Genomic DNA, 20,861 nt, shown 5'->3' with positions numbered 1-20,861 from the left:
CACAAGTGACTTCTTACTAGGATCATAATTATTTTCTTCCTCTCTTCTGAATGTTAGGCTACTGCCATAGTTCAGTTACTCACTTTTCCCTAGGTGAACATATTGTTTATGTTTCAGCACTTAAGAACTCAGTTTAGTTTCAGTTTTTCATACCAAAAGAGGATTCTTATGTCAAAAAGATGTCGCTGAGTTACTTTTTTGCTCTTTTTAGTGGCTTCCATTTGTTACTGATTCTTACATTTGAGTGACAGCATAAGACATAAATAACTTTCTTACAAGGATCCCCTAAGTGCTGAATTCAGAGGATAGAACATCTGTGGTTCCTTCAAGTATCTATCTGCATGGGAAAAGGCTTACCTTTACTCCATATAACAAACACCCATATTAAAACACCTTATGTGGAACAAATACTTTTATTTACAAGAGAAAGTACGACCATTTGAAAATCAAAAATGGTACAAGTCTACTGCTGGTCTTCAGCCTGGCATAGGTCACGTCTCCAGCATGTTTCCTTGGGCGGCATTCTGGCTTAGGGATCACATTTGTGGCAGAACTAATAATCCAGCAAATCGGTGCCAAATCTCCAACTGGAGAGCCACACGCAGCTTAGTCTCTTCTTACATAAAAAATATTGTATCCAAGTTCAATCATACCCCCAATAAGCAAGGCCCACAATGGGATAAATACATAGGCTAGTTTCATCGTGGTGAACTGCTGCAGCTTAGCACAGAGGGCAAGGCAGAAGGCCAATTTGAGCAGCATTGCAATGAGATACCAGGTTTTCTTCTTGATGTTCTGGGAGCCGTTGCGAGGGTCAAAGCCAGACTTGCAACGTCCAGCCATCTTTACAATCAACATAACTAAAAGAATAGTATCAAATATCCAGACTGGAATGAAAATGAGGAACCAGTTCCATGGTGCTTTCTCATCCAACTTCAGCACGAGCATGATGAGGAAGAGTAATGTAAAAAGCCATGTCAGTAGTACTCTTTGTGCCAGGGACATTCTCATTTAAACAGCTTGGAGAGGAAGTCTGGCAAGTGGTCAGCAACCTAACGAAACAAAACACACAGGAGGGCCATCAGAAACTGTCATTATACAACCACCAGGCATGTTCTGTGCACAGTAATAGCACCTCTTTCTGTCAAACAGCAATCTTAAAATACTGAAGCTTATGGATAATGCTTGCATTGCAGCAAGTATCTAAAGTATGCAGGCATTGGCTGCTAGGAGTACATCTATTTACTGGCCTAGTAGTATGTTTAAATCGCAGTATAGTCATGATGAAAGAAAAACAGGAACAAATTATCAGTCATAAAGGTTTCTATATTCCTAAATGAGACTTTTAACCACTACAACTGCCAGAAGACTTTCACTACAAGTCTGAAGTACCAACTGTAAAGCAGGAACAGGAAGAACTACGATCCTCCTTAGTCGTCCAAGCTACAACAATGAATAATTACATACCAGTGAAAAATAGGTTTCATAAGGAACTATTTTCAATATTTGAGATTTAGATACGTCATAACAATTAATTCTGTAAAACCAATATTGTTTTGCTTGAAACAAACTGAACTTTGCTTTGTTCCAGCTGACAGAACCTAGCATCTGACCTTTCCTGCCTGCTCCCAGAGGGGCAGGACGAGCCCCTTTCCCCCGCAGGCACTGCTGGCTCCTGCTGTGGCTGCTGTTCTTACTGATGCTTACCAGATCCACTAAGTCTATTCAAATCCCTGAACAGGCAGAAAACTATTAGCAACATTTCCGTTCTGATTTTTTTTCCCCCCACATTAGAACACTAAACTGGACTAGGGGACAGGCATTCTGTATGCCACTAAAATCATCCCTCTGTCACCTGATTTGTAATTCAACCAACTTTCATTTTTGCTACATCTTTGAGGGCAAAAGTGGGAACTGTTTTAAGGAACAGATCTGGCCAAGCCTAAAATAATCCAAGTTGGAGTTACTGTCAGTGCAGCTCTTCCCTCTGGCCCTTGAGAGACCCCAGGCCAGTTTCTTGAGCTGAACAAGTGAAAATAAAGTTTTAAATAGTATTTCTGTAGCTTGCTCAGACTTTCTAAGGGTGTGATGAAAGCCCATTACTGAAGGGCAAAACTGGGACCCATCCTTGAGGATGGGGCAGAGCTGAGCAGCAACATATACATGGGATTTAAATTGCTAGGCAGGCTGAAAAAAAAAAAACAGATGGAAGTTCAGCTAGCATTGCTCTGTCTGTAGGAACACACATAAACCAGCTGTCAGACAGGACTACAGAACAATTATTATAATCCACCTTAAGTATTTCCCGCTCTTTGAAAGTATTTTCAGGATCCTCAAGTACAAGTTGATGGCTACGGTGAAGAATGCAGTGATCTGAAACTTTCAACATGCCCTTCATGAAAACATTCCAGAGAACTCGTTCTGGAAATCATCACGACAGGCACTACAGGGAGGAGAACCTCTTATGTACAAACTGAAGGAAGGAGAAACCAAAGAAGCAGACTGGAAACTTGTGCCTGAAAGGCAAAAGGAAATTCAACACTCTTAGAAGTATCGGGTTATTGGATACTCGACGAAGGCGCTATCAACTGTCTCTAGAGAACACAGAATCAGAATCATTTGAATGGGAAGGGACCCTTTAAATTCATCTAGTCCAACTCCCCTGCAATAAACAAAGCCATCTACAATTAGATCAGGTTGCTCACAGCCACATCCAGCCTGACCTTGAAATGTCTCCAGGGATGGGGCATCCGCCACCTCTCTGGGCAGCCTGTTCCAGTGCCTCACCACCCTTATTGTAAAAAAGACAAAAAAGAAAGCTACAGAAGAGGTGTTAGATGGAGCTTCTTAGTTAGAAAGTTGCTCATTTCAAGAGGTTCAGAACCACCTCATTTAAATAAATTTAAACAAGCAGACAAAAACCTCTGCAAGGGACGTGACGCTGCCTTTCATTTCCGTAGTTAAGGGATGTACCTGCATGACTGGACAAGAACTGCAGGGCTCCACTCAGTTCTATAGGTGTTTTTGGGGTGAAATTCAAAAAATCCAAGGGTACTTCTGAGATCTTACAGTCCTGTAGTACAAGCACGGGATGCTAAAAAAAATCTAAAACCTGGCAGCTGGGGATACAGATGGCAGTGATGGAGGGATTGATGACAAGGAGAACGTGACCATATTTTGTAAGGAAAGAAAGAACAGTATCTGCAAGCAGCTGGAAGCGAGCTGTCACAAGATGGCTAACCTTGGGAAAGGGATGCAAATCTGGTACGCACCTGAATCAGTTCTCTGAAAGCACTGAAGTAACGTCAGTGGCAGAGTATAAAAATAAAAACGCTGTTAGCTCCTAGTAGGACTCCTGTAATTAGCAGGAAGTGAAAATTATCAGTGACGAAACACACTATGCAAGTAGTATTACTGACCTCAGTGGGATGAGCACAATAATTAGAATACTGTGCTAGCTAGCTATGTCCTGTTTAGAAGGAAAACATAGAAAGTTAAACACAGCACTCAGCTCTGCATTAACAACAGAGCTACAAGTGTACACGTAAAGTCCAAAAGTTACTTACAAGTTGTAGGAACTGAAGCCCAACTAAATATAAATCTAAGTGACGTCTTAAGGGTGACTCAGTGGGTACCCGACCAACGGGACGCATTCCCATAGGCCCGCGGTAAGCACTTTCACTCGCTCTTTGCTGGGCGCTCCTTTCCCTGCCGTACTGCGGGGACAGCAGGGCCTGCAGGCGATGGGTAGAACGAACCGCAAAGGCACGGGGTTGCCCAGCGGGAAGGGGCCGACAGGGAGCAACAGAGCCGGGCTCCCCACAGGAACGCTCCCAACTCAAACCTTACGTCTGACAGCGGGGACTCCGGCAGCCCGGAGCCGTGACCGCCCCTGCAGCCCGCGCAGCTCCGTGCCGACCGCCCGCAGCTTTGGAGCCTTTCTTCCCAACCCCCGGTACTCGGCACCCGAGCCCTTCCCTCAGGGCCGCGCTGAAGCATCCCGCCCGGCCCGGCCTCAATCGGGCTTCCCGCGAGCCGAGCTGCCCACCGGACGGACCCCGATCCCGGACGGACCCCGGAGCCGTTCGCCCCCTACGTACCGCCCGGCCCGGGGCCTCCCCGCGCAAAGTCCCGGCGCATCCCCAGCCTGCCCGGCTCCGCTCAGGCAGCGCGGCTCCGCCCGCCCCGCTTTGCCACAGGAAGCTCCGCCCCTTTTCCTCTCCATTGGCCAGCGGGGAAGCCTCTCTTACCGCGCTCCCGCTCTCATTGGGCCGGCGAGACGCCCGTCAAAACGAGGCCGCCCTCCTCCCTGCCGGCGGTTGGTGGAGGTTCGTCCTTCTGCCCGCCTGCCTCTCTTCTCCTCGTCGCCAATTCGCTCAGAGCGCCGTCAATCGCTCCGTCTCCGCCCGCCCGCAAAGGAGCCCCACGCCCTCACGGGCGCGCGCTCGGTGATTGCGGCTCGGGCGCGCGCCGGCTCCTCCTCCTCGTTTCCCTCTCCGCTCCCCCCGCCCTCAGCTGTTGCCTCGCGCGCCGCCGCTCCTCGCAGTCTCGCCCTCTTCTCGCTGCCCGTTGTTTGCGGCGCGCGGGGCGGTAAGGTCGGGGCACGCGGGGGGAGCGGGCGCCAACTTCACCTCGGGGCTCGGGTGGGGCGGGCCGGGGGGCCGCGGCGGGTCTGGCAGGGCGGCGGGGCGCGGCAGCCTCGGCCCCTCCGATCGGAGCCTCGCGGGGGAGCGAGGCCCTCGGCCTCCGCGGCGCGGAGACCCCCGGCGCGGGGCGGCCGCGGCCTCGGGGCAGGGCGGGAGCGGCGCGGTGCGGCGCGGGGTCCGCGGGCGGCCGCGGTGTCGGGCCCTAACCCGCCCGGAGCCACGCGGGGTCGGTGCCGGGTGCCCGGGCTCTCGATATTCCCCACCCTTACAAACGCCGGATTTCAGCACCCCCATCCCCGAGCTCGCCTCGCTCCGCGCGCCTTGCACGCCCACCCCTTTGCCCTCCCTCGCCCGGTTTCTCTCCTTCCCGCGCCGACCCGCGGAGTGCCGGCCGCGTCCCGCCGCTCGAACCCTCGTGCCGCCCCCCTGCCGGCGCATCGGCGCGCGGAGCGTTGCTGGAAGCGGCCGCGCGGTGCCGGAGCTGTCCCGGCGCGGCTCAGGTGTCCTAAGCGCCCCGCGCCTTTCGCGGCGCTCCCGCACGTTGCCTGTCACCCGGCGAGCAGCGCCGCTGCCCTGCCTCTTGTTCTGCCCGTGTCTTAATTAACCCGAGAAAGTAATTAATTGGAAAACTTGTTGAGAGTGCTTAAATTAACGCTCCGAAATGTTTTTTTTTTCTTTTTCTTTTTTTCTGATGAAGATGCTCCTTCCTGCATGTTTAACACTTCTGGCGCTCTGCTTCTCTGACAGGGATGATGTGTGTCATCAGCACCTCGCCTGCTTCCATCTTCCTGTTGATGCTGGCGGTGTCCGTTGCAGCAGGGCCTCCCTTCAGGCAACCTGCAGCATCCCCCCCTGGATGCCCTCACCGTAGTGGTGGTCGCTAAGGGCTGAAATCCCATGTTGTGGTGTTTTTGTTTTGCTGGGTTGGAGGCTAAAAGCGTTCCTCGATCAAATCTCAGGGTTATAAATAGCCCTGTGTATTTGGCTATTTCTGTGGCTCTGACAGTTTTAGTGATCTTCTTTGATTTGCCTCTTTCTTTGTGACTCCCTGGAAAGGATAATACTGATAAAGGATAATTCCTGAGGTGCCTTATTCCTGTCCTGGTGAGGTGTTTACAGACTGATGGACTTACGCACATCACACTTCTGTCAGTTCTTTTTCTTTCTTTCTTTCTTTCTTTTCTTTTTTTGTTTTTTTTCCCCCCCAGAGATCTCCCTTACAGTATTTGCAAACAGTTCTGAAAGCAAAGATTGAGAGCAGCATTCAGAACTTATCCATTTAAGCTCTTGATCCCCTTTTAAAGTGGAGTGTTGGTGCAGCTGAATTTTCAGTTGCTATGTTTTAGTGTCAATGTATGTTTGTATTCTGGACGTAAATATTATAGAGGCTAAAACACTCTGAGTCATCTGAAAAAGAATTTGGAAACCTGGTTTGTTTAATTCAGTGTTTGCAGAAGGGTTTTTTCCTCTTGCATTATGTGGAATGTGCCGTACAAATAAATTGCCAGCGTGTCTGAGCCCCGTGGAACGTTTGGAGCATTCCAGCGGTGCTGGCCTTCTCCCAGAGCAGACTCAGCTCGCCTCGCCCTGAAAGTTTGTCCCAGTGGCACCCAGTGCTGCACAGTGCTGCCTCTGGAAGAGCTGGGAGGGCTGTGAGCTGTGGAGTGGGGTGTGAGCTATCGGGCTGGCGGTGCTGCAATACAAAGGACACGTGGCTGCATCTGGGTTTCCACTGGGCTTTGCTTCAGCTCCTCAGGCTGAGCTGTGTGGTTTCTCTTTGAGTTGGCAGGGGTCACTGGGAAGCAGGGGATGTGATTTCATTCCCAGTTCTCTAAAGCTGTGTATATTGCTCCCCTTACTTTGTCTAAATACTGTGTCTTACTCTTTGTTTATAGTAGAACTTGGGAAGGAAACAGTAATTTCATTTATTATCCTTTTCTCAGGACTCTCGTGAGTGAGAATTCCAAAACAGTCTCTGTTTCTGTGAGAATGCTGGAACAGTTTTTCTGGGTCTGTGAGGAAGATCTTAACATGATTGATGCGCTACAGATTCATGACCTAACAGTTTCTGTGAACTTTGTGCTGGGCTTTCCAAGAGCACAAAACCTGTGCAATTACTTGACCAACTTTTAAAATGGTCTGATAGTGGTGGAACAAAGGGGAATGGTTTTAAACTGAAAGGGGAGATTTAGGTTGGATGTTAGGAGGAAATTCTTTACTCAGAGGGTGGTGAGGCCCTGGCACAGCTGCCCATAGAGCTGTGGGTGCCCCATCCCTGCAGGCGCTCAGGGCCAGGTTGGATGGGGCCCTGGGCAGCTGAGCTGCTGGGGGGCAGCCAGCCCAGGGCAGGGGGTGGGGATGGGTGGGCATTAAGGTCCCTTCCAACCCAGACCTTTCTGTTATACTTAAATCTTTGTCAGTCTTCTCCCATTTGAGTGACTTCTTCAGTCAGTCAGATGATACAGCCAGGTCTCACAATGATGAAAGATGTTACCTGCATGGTGACAAAGTTTTGTGAAATTTTTGACAGGTGGTGGCCCACAGCGATATTCCCAGCAGAAGGGCAGCTAGAATAGAGCCCCGTATTGCTTCAGGAGAGCAGCAGCTGGCAGTGCTGTGTGTTGAGCTGTGAGCCATGGTGGTGTGCTGCTTGCTCAGCCCAGTTGTTTGTACAGCTGGTAGTGCAGGTGAGATGGGGCTGGTAGGACACCGGATGGAAAAATGGCAACAGGCTTAAATTAATTCTGCCCACAGGGCAGCATAGGCCTGAGTTGTTTTTTTCTTCTTCTTTTTCTGTCTTTCTTCCTTTCTTTTTTCTTTTCTTTTCTTTTCTTTTCTTTTCTTTTCTTTTCTTTTCTTTTCTTTTCTTTTCTTTCATATTGTTTTCTGTTTTGTGAAGAAAACAAAATAAAACTTTTGGGCTGCTGTTCAATGACAGCTGACCACTGATTACTCTAAGATGTGGAGCAGCATGATAAAGAAGAGGCTTTGAATGCTTTAAATGTTGTGTTTTCTTGTTTGAGTTTCCAGCGCTGCTGTTCCTAAAGGTCTGACTGGTTACAAAGCTTGACTACTTAAAGAAGTCAAGCTCAGATTTTTTGAAAGAAATACAAAGAGGTTAATAAATAGCCTATGGAGGAATCCTAATTCCAGTCCCTGATTGTAATTAGGGTTATAATGCATTGCAATGTAATTTTTGGGAATACTTTCTATGTAATCATAGAATAACAGAAGTTGAAAGGGATATCTGGAAGTCACTTAGCTCATCTGAGCTTGGAAGCAGGGCCAGCTTCCAAGTCAGAGCACACATTTGTACATATGTACAGATACCCATTGTGTTATCAGTAAATTTGGAAATGTATATATGATTTTTTTTAATTTTCAGTTGAAGGGGGATATGAAGAGTTTATAGAACTGTTCTCTTTTTCTTAATTTGTGTAAAAAGGGGATTTTTTCAAACTCACTTTTAGTGGGGCTACTGCTTAAATGAAACATGTGGTGTTCAGTTGTGACTATTCTTGTGTCATTTGAGGTGGGCTTGATAGGTGGATTCCAGAAGGTCTGGGTGATGCACTTGCTGGATTGACTCCAAGCATTGCATTGACTTCTGTTTACAAATAAATTTGTGGTTCTCGCTCTTAAATACTAAAATTGCAAGGTGGGAGAAGAAATTAAAACCACTTAGCATCGACTATGAAGTCACGCACACCTTGTGTTCAGAAATTGGCCAAGACCAACTGCTTTTTGGGGCTAGATGGGTAGCAGATGCCAGCCTTAAGACAGCTGAGCAGTGCTCTGAGTTCAGCTGCCTTAAGGGACAGTGTGTTCTCTGCATGCCATGTTGTACTCATGTACTCTTTCCTTGGCATTTGCTGCTGGGCACTGTGGGCTCAGCTACATAAAGAGTTTATATGGCTGGATGGGTGGATCTTGGTGATCTGTTTGGATGTTGTCTGACATTCTGGGCTGTGAGGCTTTAGATTCCTTCAGCTGTGTGTCTATATTTGTTCTTAGTGTTATTATGTGTTTGAATAGCTGTTTTATTCTGGAATCTGAGTGAAGTCCTTGGCTTCAGTGACTTCCTGTGGCACTGGGTTTGTCAGTTGCATTGTGTTGCAATATAACATTTCTCTGTTCAGAGTTTGGCTTTGCTTTAAGCTCAGAGAGAAGTTCCCTTTATTACTAGCTGCTATTTTCTTTACCATGCTTTCCGTGTATTTCTTAAAATCTCACTTAATTTATAATTACTTCTCTGTTCATTCTTGCTGATCTCAACAGGAGAGATTTTAAATTGTTTAATAATTCACAGCCCTTCTCAGGGCGCCTTCCTTCCTTTCCCCAGTATTTCAGTATTTGTCCTTAAACAAAATACATGCATTTCTGGCCAGGTTGCTTAACAGCAGTACTGCAGTGTTTTCATTCTTCGGGGGACTCCGTGCTCTTTTGGCTGTAGAATATTGAATGGCAGAGCACACAGAGCTACCTAATTTCCTTTCCAGATTTGAGATGCCTGATTTTAAAGTGTAGCGTAAGCAGATCACTTTACCCACCCTATAATATGCATTACTGATATTAGATTTTCTTTATATTGCCTATTTATTGTTAAATTTAATCTATTTTCTATAGTGTTGGTAATACAATTGTAATAACCGTTTGGAAATATTACTACTTCACTTTTCCTTTTCTCCAGTGCGTAACAAACGAATACAGTGAGCATTGCTGGACCTATTTACAGCAGCTTCATGCTTGCAGTAATAAGGCAGATCTCAGTTCTTTCAATTTGAGGGTCTAGAATTTGACAAAAATTCTCACTGCTGGAGGGAGGAGGAGAGGGGAAATCATGTGAATGGGTTCAAATGATCTGCTAATGACAGGCAATTGGTACTTGGGGAGAATGCGGGGGGGGGGGGGGGGGAAAGGGTGGAGTTTGCTGCAGTCAGGGCTGCCTCACTCTGAGAAGTGATGTTGGCCATGGCTTTTCCGGAGTCAGAAGGTCTGTGGAGCTGAATTGGGTGAAAATTAGGCTTTTATTGAATCGTGGCAGTGAGTTCCTTGATGTTGTTTGCTGTGCAGTGGGCTCCAGTGCTGGTAAAAAGAGCGATGGAAGTGACTGGGCAGAAAGGTGGGCTATGGCAACTCTGCTTCAGGATGGTTTAAAAAGTGGTGAAGACTCACTAGGCTGCAGTGACTTTCTTCATTTGCCCTGGGAGTGCCTTCAGTGTCTTCAGGGAGTGACATCTGCTCCAAGTTCCCTTGTCAGAGCTCAGGGAGCCAGCAGGAATGTGGGGCATCTCCATTTAGTCAAGCCGCTGCCAACACCTGCTGGAGCAGCTCTGTGATGGATGTCTGTGGGTCTTCCTCACAGACGTGTAATGGTCAAATTATCTGGGAGGTGCTGGTTTCTGAGTGCTCTCATCCCCAGTGCCTTTAACTCAGTGTCTTCAGAACGAACTCATCACCAGGATAGATTTGTACTGGACAAGGTACCTCTGTCACTACAGCCTGACAGAAATGAGGAGGCTGGGGAAGCATCAAGAAAGCAGATTACAGAATCACAGAATCACAGAATCACCTGGGTTGGAAAAGGAACTCAAGGATCATGTAGTTCCAACCCCCCTGCTTAGAAGATTGAATGTGGTTTTGGGGTTGGGGTGCTGCTATGTGAATGAGAACTTGTGTTCCCAAGCTAGCAGCCTTGAATTTGTATGCACTATGCACTGGAGCTGAACAGGAGGGCTAGCAAGTGAGCTCTGTGGGATTTAAGTAGCTTCTAGGCACCTGAATAGGCAATAAATGGGGCGTTTTATTCAGACTGGATGCTGCTAATTAATCTTTATTATCCAATTAGTCTATTGCAGTGAAGAATATTGACCTCAAAATTTTGTTCAATTTCCTGGCTGTTTTTCAGTTCTTAACAATGCTTGCTTCTCACAAACAGCAATCTCTTTGGAAGTCTGTGATGTTCTTGCAAAGGCTCTTTGATAGTCCATGTATGATTTATCACTTGCTCTTGTTTATCACTTAGATGTCCAAAAATACTAATAGTCTTAAGACATAATCTTCATTTGCAGAAACAGGATGGATGGCTGCCCCTATCAGGTAGTCTTTCAGGTACAGTGGTGTTCCATTTTTAATGATGGTTCGGAGGAGCTGGCCAGATACACGTGTAAGGCTCGTTGCTCTGCCATTTCTTGCTCGGATCACTCAGTCTTATTAAAAAATACAGGCTCAGCATTCCCTGCTGTATTCCTGGGGAAGGGTGGCTGTTACAGGAGCCTGCAGCTTTCTGACAGCTCAGCCGCTTCGTGCCTGAGCTGCTTCAGAAACTTGCTGGGTAGCTATTTGTGGAACATGATGCAAAGATGGTCACTGAGGAGTGGTTTTTTCACTTCCTGACTGCACTCATCGAGAAGCCACAACTCTGCTTTGCATTGCCTGGTGACAGAAAAACACTCCTTACTAACCAGCGAGTAAATACTTCCAGTGGGTAAGATTTATTGCAGGAAATCACCGGTGTATTTGGAGACACGAGGAGGAGAACAACAGTGCTGCATTTTACTTCAAGGCAGCCATTGTATTTTGGAATTGTTTTTGAGTGTTTCTTAAAAAGAATGCAGGTATTAATGAAATGATAATGTTGGTAGAAATCATATTTCTTAATGAAGTTGTTATAGTTCTAAGAGCAGATGTATCCTTGCAGTACTTTGGGTATTTCTTATTGTAAGACTACGGATATTTTTAATGGTGTGTGTATATGTTTATTCAGTATTCAGCACAAAAAAAAACAGGAATTAAAAAAGAGCAAAGCTTGACATCAACCATATAGAGTTCTATTCTTTTTTAAAGCCTTTTTAGAGTTGTCTTGTAGATCTAGTGTTCTGACAGCTATTACTACATTCGGACTGCAATTTTATAGCTAACATCTCTCATAAGAGGCAAAATTGTCTTGATTATAATCCCCTTTAAGGGCTAGAATTTTCACCACTGTATTGAACAATAGAATATGTTGAAGTTTTAGAAATGTTTTGCTATTTAAAATGCATTGCAGCAGGCTCAGGAGTTACTGTGGGAGGTGTAGAATCCCAGATGTCTCAGTTCAGAGTCCTTCTCCCTCCGTGTTGTCAGTGGGGCAGCTGTGAAATAGCATCACGTTGTTTCCAGTGGAGCCATGAAAAGAAGCCATTATGGAACAAAACTAGGAATCTTACACAGACCTTAAGGCTGAGGACAGAGATTCCAGAAATGGCTACAGCAGTTGCAACAACTGAACTCAATGTTCTTTTCCCAGAACCTGAAATAAATGTCAGAAATCCTGATACTCAATATTTTGCTGGTATTTCACACAGTTTTGCAATTCCCTGGTAAAACAAGCATTCTCTGGGAGGCAGTTACTCTGTTATTCTGCTGCTGCTTTGCCCTTCAAGTGCTGGAGATTTTTAATTGTGGAAGTGACGATGCAAAGGCCAAGCCTCCTTTCCATCAAAATTCTTTCTCACTGCTTGCTCTGTGCTACTGGCTGTATTATAGAATCATAGAATGACCTGAGCTGGAAAGGACCTTAGAGGTCATCTAGTTTCAACTGGCTGTGTTAGTTCCAGGCTGCAAGCACACACTGCTGGCTCGTGTCCAGCTTCTTGTCCAAGTCCTTCTTTGCAGGGCTGCTCTCAAGGAGAGCTTCCTCCATTCTGTATAAACATCTGGGATTGCCCCGACCCAAGTACAGCACCCTGCATTTGGCCTTATTGAACCTCATTAGGTTCACATGGGCCCAATTCTCCAGCCTCTCCAGGTCCCTCTGGATGGCTTCCCTTCCCTCCAGTGTGTCAACTGCACCGCTCAGCTTGGTGGAATCTGCAAACTTGCTAAGGGTGCACTCGATGCCATTGTCTGTGTCATTGATGAAGATGCTGAAGAGCTCTGGTCCCCAGACTGACCCTTGGGGGGCACCACCTAAGATTGGCCTCCACCCTGACACAGAGCCATTAATCACAACCCTTTGGCTGCATCCAGCCAGCCAGTTCCTAATCCATCGAACGGTCCATCCTTCAAATCCACACCTCTCCAATTTAAAGAGAAAGATGTGGTGAGGGACCATGTCAAAGGCCTTGCAGAAGTCCAGGTAGATGACATCCAACACTTTTCCCCTGTCCACCAATGCCATCACTCCATCGTAGAAGGCCACCAGATTGGTCAGGCACGATCTGCCCTTGGTGAAGCCATGCTGGCTGTCTCAGCTCACTTCTTTATCTCATATATGCCTTAGCATGGCAACTGGAAGGATCTGCTCCATGATCTTCCCAGGCACAGAGGTGAGGCTCATCGGCCTGTAGTTCCCAGGGTCTTCCTTTCTCCCTTTCTTAAACTTTCTATAACTGCAGTAACTTTCTGTTATGGATGATGATAAGGGGTGTGAGCTTCTAGGAAAGAATAAGCATGCAGCAATGGAAATGGGATCAAATATCTGGCTGTGGGCAAAATAGAGAGGCCTGAGGGATTATTTCTCTTTTTAAAACTGACGCCTTAACCTGAGGCACAGGGAGGAGTGGCTGTGCTGCCAGATGCCTGGTGTGGTGGTAAATAATGTTTGTTCAGCCTGTGTTCATCAAGGGCAGGGCTTGATATGCAGCCACAAGCATGGAGCCCGATTCACATCTGAATGTTGCTGTTGCTGGCCTTGTTCACCCCTCAACAAAACAAGTAGATCGGGATGTTCAGTGCTTTTTTCCCAGGTTATTTTTCTGGTTGGTATATATATATTTTTAAGTTCTGTTATAGATGGAGTGAAAAACAAGGCTTGAGAATTCCGATCATGAACAATATCTCAAGAACGCTGGTATCCAAATTTAGCAGACTTGATGTTCTGTTGGGAGAGCAAGTATGTTAATTCCCTTTTGTTTACAAACTAGCCTGACCTTGGATTACAAGGCAGCGACTTAAGGGGCCTAAGCTGGCATGGCAGCAAGAGTCCTTGTTGTGCTGGCTGCTAGATGGAATCCTTAGGTTAGCAGTGCCTTGTTTTTTCGTTTTGTTTTAATTTAAATTCTTTTTTTTTTTTCTTTCCTCTGCCCTTTAGCTGGTTGGGATTCTGTTAAGGCTAGCTGAAAGCAATGTGAGAACATTTCCCCTGAAAGGTGTGACAAGCTTCTCATTTGTTTGTATGCCATTTGCAATTCTGAAATGCTGTTTGGAGGACAATACTGCATAGATAAAGTACTTTGACAGAACACTGTGTGCATTATATGGTATTTGATATTCCTTTTAAAAGGGGAAATGTGGGCCTAATGGTTTATTTGTAATGCACATGTAAAGAATGTCATTTGAAACGCTGCTTCAAGGATGTGATGGTGGCACAACCCCATGGATGTGTGCAGAGGAAGGATGTCTCTTGGTGAGTGCTGGTGGTGCAGCTGCATTACACTGATATTGCTGTTGGTTTGTTCCCTCCTGACATAAGAACCTTCAGAGTCAACAGGGGATGTGTGATGGGAATAAGCTGTTTATTGGACTTACTCAAAATAAAGTATCAAATAATGACAACAGTATGATGGTAATGGTAACTTCTATTTTTATGTTGCTCTTGGGAAGTAAAGAAAGATAAAAGGTTTTTCCTCTTTAAATTTTCAGCTACATTCCTGCAGGTTCAATGTTTTTTTGTTGTTTTTTTTTGTTTGCTTGTTTTTTGAGTACCTGATACAAATGTTGCTTCAGTGGTAGATAAGGAAAGCAGTGCAAACCAAGTTCTGCTGTTCTCACGGTTTTATACAGTGCTTTTTTTTTTTTTTTTTTTTTTTTTCCTTTTAACCACCTTCAGCAGTTTGTTGCATAGGAATGTTATTCCAATGAAAGAGGAAAAATTCATAGCGTTTTAAAAACCTTGTAGGACAAATTGCACAGCTGTGTGGTTGTACTGCTGCTGATGCTTAGTGATGGTGAGGACTTTGTCCCTATTCATAGTGAGCAGAGATGGGCCCTCAGGCTCCGTGGCTGGGCTGTATCCTGACCATCCACCTTAGCATTGTTATAAAAGGAAGACATTCCTTGAGACATTTCCAGTATCTGGAAGGGAGCTACAGGAAAGAAGGGAACGACTCTTTGGCACAGTCTGTGGCAATAGGGCAAGAGGAAATGGTCTTTAACGTGGAGGGTGGTGAGGCAGTGGAACAGGTCACCCAGAGAGGTGGTGGGTGCTCCCTGCTTGGATACTGTCAAGGCCGGGTAGGAGCAGGCTCTGGGCACCCTGATCTGGCTGTGGTGTCCCTGCTCATTGCAGAGAGTTGGACTAGGTGGCCTTCAGAAGTCCCTTCCAGCTCCAGGGATTCTAGGATTCTATTCTATGATTTAGAATAAATCATAAATATGAATTTAGTGATTCACAGTGTTTACTGACAAGAAAAGCAACCATTTGCTACTACTTCCATGCCTGTGTTGTATTTTCAGTGATGGTTTTGTGCTCACTGACATTGCTTATTTAGTCTTCCAATATTTCTAAGTCTTTATTTTGGCCTCTCCCTTGGTATGAGGAGCACAGCTTTATTCGGAACTTCTGAGTTCAGAATAGAATTCAGTTGTTCAAAATAGAATTTGTTGTCTATAGACTGTCATTTAGGAAGGTTCGCATTTGTGTCTGACTGGGGACTCCAAAACATTCCGGTTATGAGTAAAATATCTGGTATCTAATCCTGTGTTACACAATAAGCACTATGTGCTGCTTGACTGAGCGTTTAAATTGCTGGAAACATCTAAATATACACTCTAGTGGTTTTTGAAAAAGTGCTTGTTTGATTGCAGGGTGTAGTGTGCATTTATTTAAAATGGAATATGATTATGCTCTGAAATGGAAAAGAAACAGCTACAAAACCCCACTTCTGAATATGGATCAGTGTAGTCATTTGCTTTTAGTTTCAAGCAAGTAATGAATTTCATCCAGAACTGTTGCTTGTTATTAATTTTAACGGTGTGTTTGATGAAGTGGTAATAAATGGCTCAGGTAAGTGTTGCAGAAATGTGACCAAGCTTATGTATTTCAGTGTTCCATCTGAGTTACAGTTTGTCTTTAATATTGCCCTTAAGTCTCCAGCTAGTTCAGATGAAGCTAATCTTGCTGCAGTGTCTTTGCACAAGGTGTACAAGTGAATGTGGTGCAGCTGAGTGTAAAAGCAGGTCCTTGTCAAGCACACGTGTGTGTGTTTGATGTGCAACATGAAACAGATTCAGAGAGAATCAGATGGAGGACAAGTTAGAATAGGCGATGCTTTGCTGTGCCTGTGTTGTGCCTGTGTTATGTGTCAGCTGCTTTGATGTGCTCATTTTGCAGATCTGGTGGATCTCAGAGCCCAGCACGTACAGCCTGACTTCAGGATTGATAGCAATACAAATTGTTAGCTGAATAAAATGTGAACATACATGCATATAACATGCAGAGTTCTGAGCTTGTTGCAGTCTCTTGTCAGAGAGCTTTTTTAAAGGTCCCTTCCAACTCTGAAGATTGTGATGTATTTTACCTGCAGGCCATATATTAAACTCATTTTGCTGCCTTCAAAAAGGGCAGACAAATCACAGCCCTTTCAAGCAGAAACATGGTCTGGAAATAATTGAATGCATTTTTTCACCTTTTATTTCAGTGTTGCATCAGAAAGTGCTGTGTATCTGTTGAAGAAAGTGTGTGATATCTCCTGGTGGAGGTATTTCCACACAAATGTTTAGCTGAGGTTGGTGAGCTGGGACATCATTCCTGTGGCTTTGTGTTACCTCATGTATCTTTGTGGTTGTGTGTGGTGGAATTCAGTAGTGCTTTAATTAACATTGGAGTGGGCTACTTTTGAAGAAATGAGAAGGAATTTAAGATGTGCCCACACTGTATTCACAAGGCAGGGGAAGGCAAGGGATACAAGTGTGATCAAATCCTGTATGTGCTGGTGGTATGTAGATTCTTCCTTGAGCAGCGGGGCTGCCTTCGTTGAGACTGAGCAAACATAGGTCACGTTGTGTGTGAGGGCTGTACGTGTCAAAGGAGGTGGCACAGGTTTGTCTGTGGTCATGCAGCCAAGTATTTTATACTGAAGTTTATGGGAGTGTTTGCAAACGAAAACAAATCTTGTTTTAAGCTTTGTGTGGGTGAGAAGGAAGGGTAAGCAATCTTGTGATATGCCAAGGTATAGCCTGGTCTGTTAGATAGAAGTCTGTGATGGAAGTCTTTATTGTACTGATAAATTCTTAGTTGCTGATAGTCACTCTTAGTTAAACTTCCACTGTTATTAGAAACCCAATTACAGTTCTTGATACAAGTGATGGCTTTGCGTTTTAACTGACTTGATGTGGCTTCTGTGCTGATGTTAACAACAGCTGAAGAATGACAGTGTTCTGCTCTAAAAGCACTGTTGTGATAACTCTGAAATGAAGCTCTGAGCTCCTTTGTGTTGTGTTGTAATCTTCTTTAACATTGTATGAAGGATATTGAAGTTTTACTCTTAAAAATCATAAATAAAATGCTCAAAAGATGCTGTATTTATTAAAAAAACAAACATGGAACTTGGTGAAAGATGAAGATATGTTGCATTATGCTCCTTAGAGATTCACAAAAGCTGCTATACAATGAGTCTGTTTGTTGAAGATCTGTATAGTGTTTGTAATGCATATGCCAAATTAAAAATACAGCATCTCTAAAGTAGCACAAGAGGTGTGCAACAAGAGGCAGGGCGGAATGAATGAGTAGGTGTCAGTGCAGCATGGAGTTTTGCCATGCGTCTGCCTTCTTGTTCCAGGAGTCTCTGGGAGATGGGAGCATGGATGGCCTTGTAGCAGTGTTACCTGCTGTGTTCTTACACAGAAATGCATGATCAGGAAAATTCATTGCTCCTTTTTCCTTTCCCCAAAACCATGTCGAGTTCTTGGTGATGAAGAATGTACCATGCCGTGTCACAACTTACCCTAGTGCTTTGGCATTTCAGAAAGATCTGATTTCAATCTATTGCATAATTTGTTTCCACCTGTAGATGAGGGACTTCAGTACGCCCCACGGGCTCTTTTTTAACTGGGCTTCAGTTTGGAATACTTGTTAATACTTGTTAATACTTGTTAATACTTGTTAATACATATAGAGAGACTGAAAAGGAATCAGTGAATTGAATGGTTGTTAAACACAAGTACTGAGATGTACTGGTTGGAAAACATTTGTTTCCAGTTCTTTCTTTCTTTTGCTTCACTGGCTGCTTCCTGCTTTAATTAACAGCGTGGAATGCGAGCACTACGTACACCTCACTGTCATTAATCTGTTCTTAAGCAGTCTGTGAAGTATTTGGTTTTGGTTTTAGTTATAATACATTCATCTATAAAAGAACTTGCATATTATTATAAAACATCTGGAAAGGACTCTGTAATTCTCAAGTGTGCTTTCAGTTAATTTTACAGAATGTCTGCTGTGAGAGAAAATGGGCAATTCGTTCTCTTACTCTTCCATGTAGAAGTAAAAGCAGAGTGTGGCCAAACCATGACAGGAGTGGAAGAGTGATTTGTAGGAATGTGATCATTTTAATTCTGCAGCTTTGTAATGTTTATTTTCTTCATACTTTTTTTTTTTTTTTTTCAGAGCTAATTCTGCACAAAACAATACTTCGTAGTCATTTTCAAGGGAGAAAGTTTTACATAGGCTGAGTTCCTCCTTCTCATATCACTGTCATTTGGTTCAATGCTTAAAAAACCCCAAAGCCTCTTCCTGTTTGTTACCATTAAAACAAGTGTGTGACTCTTCTGTAGCTTCTTCTGCCTGAGCTTTGGTCTCTCTTCCTGAGTGGATTAATTTTGTAATCAGAACAGATATTTTTTCTGTGATCAGTGCTGTTTTTGTTCTTCCCCAAATACGTACTAGTTTGTATGAGCTTTTCTTAACACTTTATAACACTTTGATCTCTTGGCATCAGAATCCTTACGTGGCCTTCTGCATTTAATGAAACTTCCCCGAGGTTCTCCTGAGATAATACAGCACCGTCTGTGTGCCACTTGTGTTACACTGGAAAGTGGAAGTAAAGTTCTGTTTCTTTCTGTTAACAGCCTAAAATGACTGGGTGAATTCAGTGGAATAAATGGCGTCCAAAGTAACTGATGCTATAGTTTGGTACCAGAAAAAGGTAAGCTTTCTGTTTGTTTTTATGGTGACTTCAGGGAAAAAAAAAAAAAAGAAAAGTTGGCTTATTGCATTGTATGTGTAAAGTATAATAAGTGTAAGTAGTGCTGTGTTGCTGGTTGGTGTTCTGTGAAAGGGAGTAGCTTGGAAGTCTGCCTCTGAAAGTAAATAAATGCCTAATGACAATATCTTGCAGGATAGAACTGCTTTTGGTCTGGCTATTGATTTCAATGTAATGTTGATTAATGTACTCATGTGCAGGAGAATGCTGCTTCTATAGTACATAAAAGAATCATTGTATCTAAGTAGAAAGTAAGAATTCAAACATTCTCTGTTCGTAGCAAGGATTGATGTATTCCAGAGCCAAAGGAGGTTTCTGTAGAAGTCAATTAAAAAAACTGAGAATGGAGAGAAGCCATAAAGAGAAAAAAGATCTTGCTGGAAGATGTGCAGTTACTGATAGTGTGTATATTTTGTTTCATATCTGTACAGAGAAATATTGATGTCTGACTAACTTATTATTTTGTCAATTTCAAGTTATTGCATCCTCTTGACATTCGTGTGCTGGTTGACTTACTCAGCTAAATTGTTTTTAAAAGCATGGTGAATTTTGCTGAGTGTGGATGTAGAATTTAAGGTGTGATGCATTTGTTCTATTTTTCCTTATCTCTCCATGCTTCAGTAGGTTCCTGTTTTCCTTGGTCCAGTGGCTTTCCTCTGGGGTACACGTACTGCTCTTAGAGGGAATAATGGCAATGGTCTTCAAAATAGAAACTGGGGTTAACTTTTAAGCACCTGTAACTTGTGGAAATCTGACAGAACTGACAACCTGACAATGTCATCTTCTCTACTGTGAATTAAAGGTGCAGCTGGAAAAGCAGAAAAATGAATTCTGCTTACTTAATTTATGCTCTATATTCAATTATGTATTAAAAATTTGGGAATCATTCAGAACTTAATGAGAATTTTTTTGTGCTTTATACTATACTATACTCCCCTCATTCAAGCTTCAGAAAAACTATGTTTGTCGCAGAGAAGATTATATGGGCAGATTAAAGCACAACCAACCCTTGGGTGCCCACGAGAAGCTTGCATCTCTTCAGCTCTTTGTAGAGTTGTAGATGGCAACTTTCTTATTTGTACATTTTAAAAAAAGAGAAGTCAAAAAACATCTTGCTGAATTTCTTCAGTAACAAAGTTTGGAATTGTTGTTACATGGCATTACTTCTCAGATCCACTTGCTCTTTCCTGTCTGTACACACAGCTGTAAATCCTCGATAGTGTCCTGGTTTTTCCTGTGGTAGCATGGATGAGCTACATAAAGGCAGCCATGTGCAGTGGAATTGCATGATGTTTTCAAACCATTTCTTGATTGTGGGTCCTTTCAGTTGTTACAAAGATTTGTAGGGTGATTTGGAGGAAGATTTAATGTAACGAAATTCAGTGGAGGATCTCATGGAAGGGAGAAGTGATGCTTATTGTAAAAATCTTAGATTAAGCTGATTTTACCCGCTTCTCAGGTCTCTGAGGTTTTGTGGATGGTGATGGTGAACAATCATGGACAGATTTATCTTTATGTACAAAATGGTCATTTGATGTGAGCAAGAGTCTCAAGTCTCCAGAACTCTTAATCAAAGGTCCTGCTCTTTTTTTTTCTATTGTCTTTTTTTTTTTTTTTCTCCTGGTTTGAGGTACATCTGTGGTCCTGTTGGATGCTTAGGAAAAGAAATGCTGTTTGTGATTACCACAGCTTTCCCTCCTCTTGGTGCTAGGAACGCAGGGTCTTCTGATGAGTCCCTGTGCTGTGATGGTACAGGGAGCAGAGCAGACCTTCTGGTTTGGATGCCAGCAACTCTTTCCTCAGTTCTACTGTTCCCAGGAGACTGCTGCTGACAGGACACCTCACTGCCAGTACAGGTCGTTCTTTTAACCCTCGTTCTGTTGCTTTTTTCCAGTGATTGCACACACGTGGTTCTGCTTAGAGCATCCAGATCAACAGCAGTATTTCTGCTGCAAGTCTGCAGGTTTTCACAAAGGTCTGCTCAGGCAGAAAGTACAAACTGTCTTTGAGGCAAAGGATTGTGATATGTGACCAC

At 44.1% G+C, this 20,861-nt stretch overlaps 2 protein-coding genes across 6 annotated transcripts in view; one reads left to right on the top strand and one right to left on the bottom strand.

Moving 5' to 3' along the window:
- Positions 1-397: 397 nt before the first annotated feature.
- On the bottom strand, positions 398-4,183 carry TMEM60 (transmembrane protein 60). Of its 3 annotated transcripts, XM_042815844.1 has the most exons (3): positions 4,101-4,181; positions 3,273-3,355; positions 398-1,052 (listed from the first exon to the last, which is right to left on the bottom strand). In XM_042815844.1, the coding sequence occupies exon 3, from the start codon at positions 1,009-1,011 to the stop codon at positions 607-609; it is 405 nt and encodes a 134-aa protein (XP_042671778.1). In that variant the 5' UTR covers positions 1,012-1,052; positions 3,273-3,355; positions 4,101-4,181; the 3' UTR covers positions 398-606. The 3 variants fall into 3 exon arrangements, with proteins under 3 accessions (XP_042671778.1, XP_042671779.1, XP_042671781.1); XM_042815845.1 differs by lacking the exon at positions 3,273-3,355 and having other exon boundaries at positions 4,101-4,183; XM_042815847.1 differs by lacking the exons at positions 3,273-3,355; positions 4,101-4,181 and adding an exon at positions 2,294-2,704.
- Positions 4,184-4,510: 327 nt separating this feature from the next.
- Positions 4,511-20,861, top strand: part of PHTF2 (putative homeodomain transcription factor 2) — a 62,580-nt gene continuing 46,229 nt past the window's right edge. For 2 of the 3 annotated variants that reach the window (XM_042815852.1, XM_042815850.1), the window contains exons 1-2: positions 4,511-4,590; positions 18,693-18,769. In XM_042815852.1, coding sequence (XP_042671786.1) covers positions 18,725-18,769 — 45 coding nt within the window. In that variant the 5' untranslated portion in view covers positions 4,511-4,590; positions 18,693-18,724. Of the gene's footprint in view, positions 4,596-18,692; positions 18,770-20,861 lie in introns of all 3 variants that reach the window. The other variant, XM_042815851.1, reaches the window with a different exon arrangement.

Source organism: Centrocercus urophasianus, unplaced genomic scaffold (assembly GCF_019232065.1).
Source record: "Centrocercus urophasianus isolate 14NV4802_14NV808 unplaced genomic scaffold, USGS_Curo_1.0 seq_15, whole genome shotgun sequence".
Lineage (NCBI taxonomy): Eukaryota > Metazoa > Chordata > Aves > Galliformes > Phasianidae > Centrocercus > Centrocercus urophasianus.
Note: the sequence above shows the minus strand (reverse complement) of the source record. Positions and strands in the feature narration are given on the sequence as shown.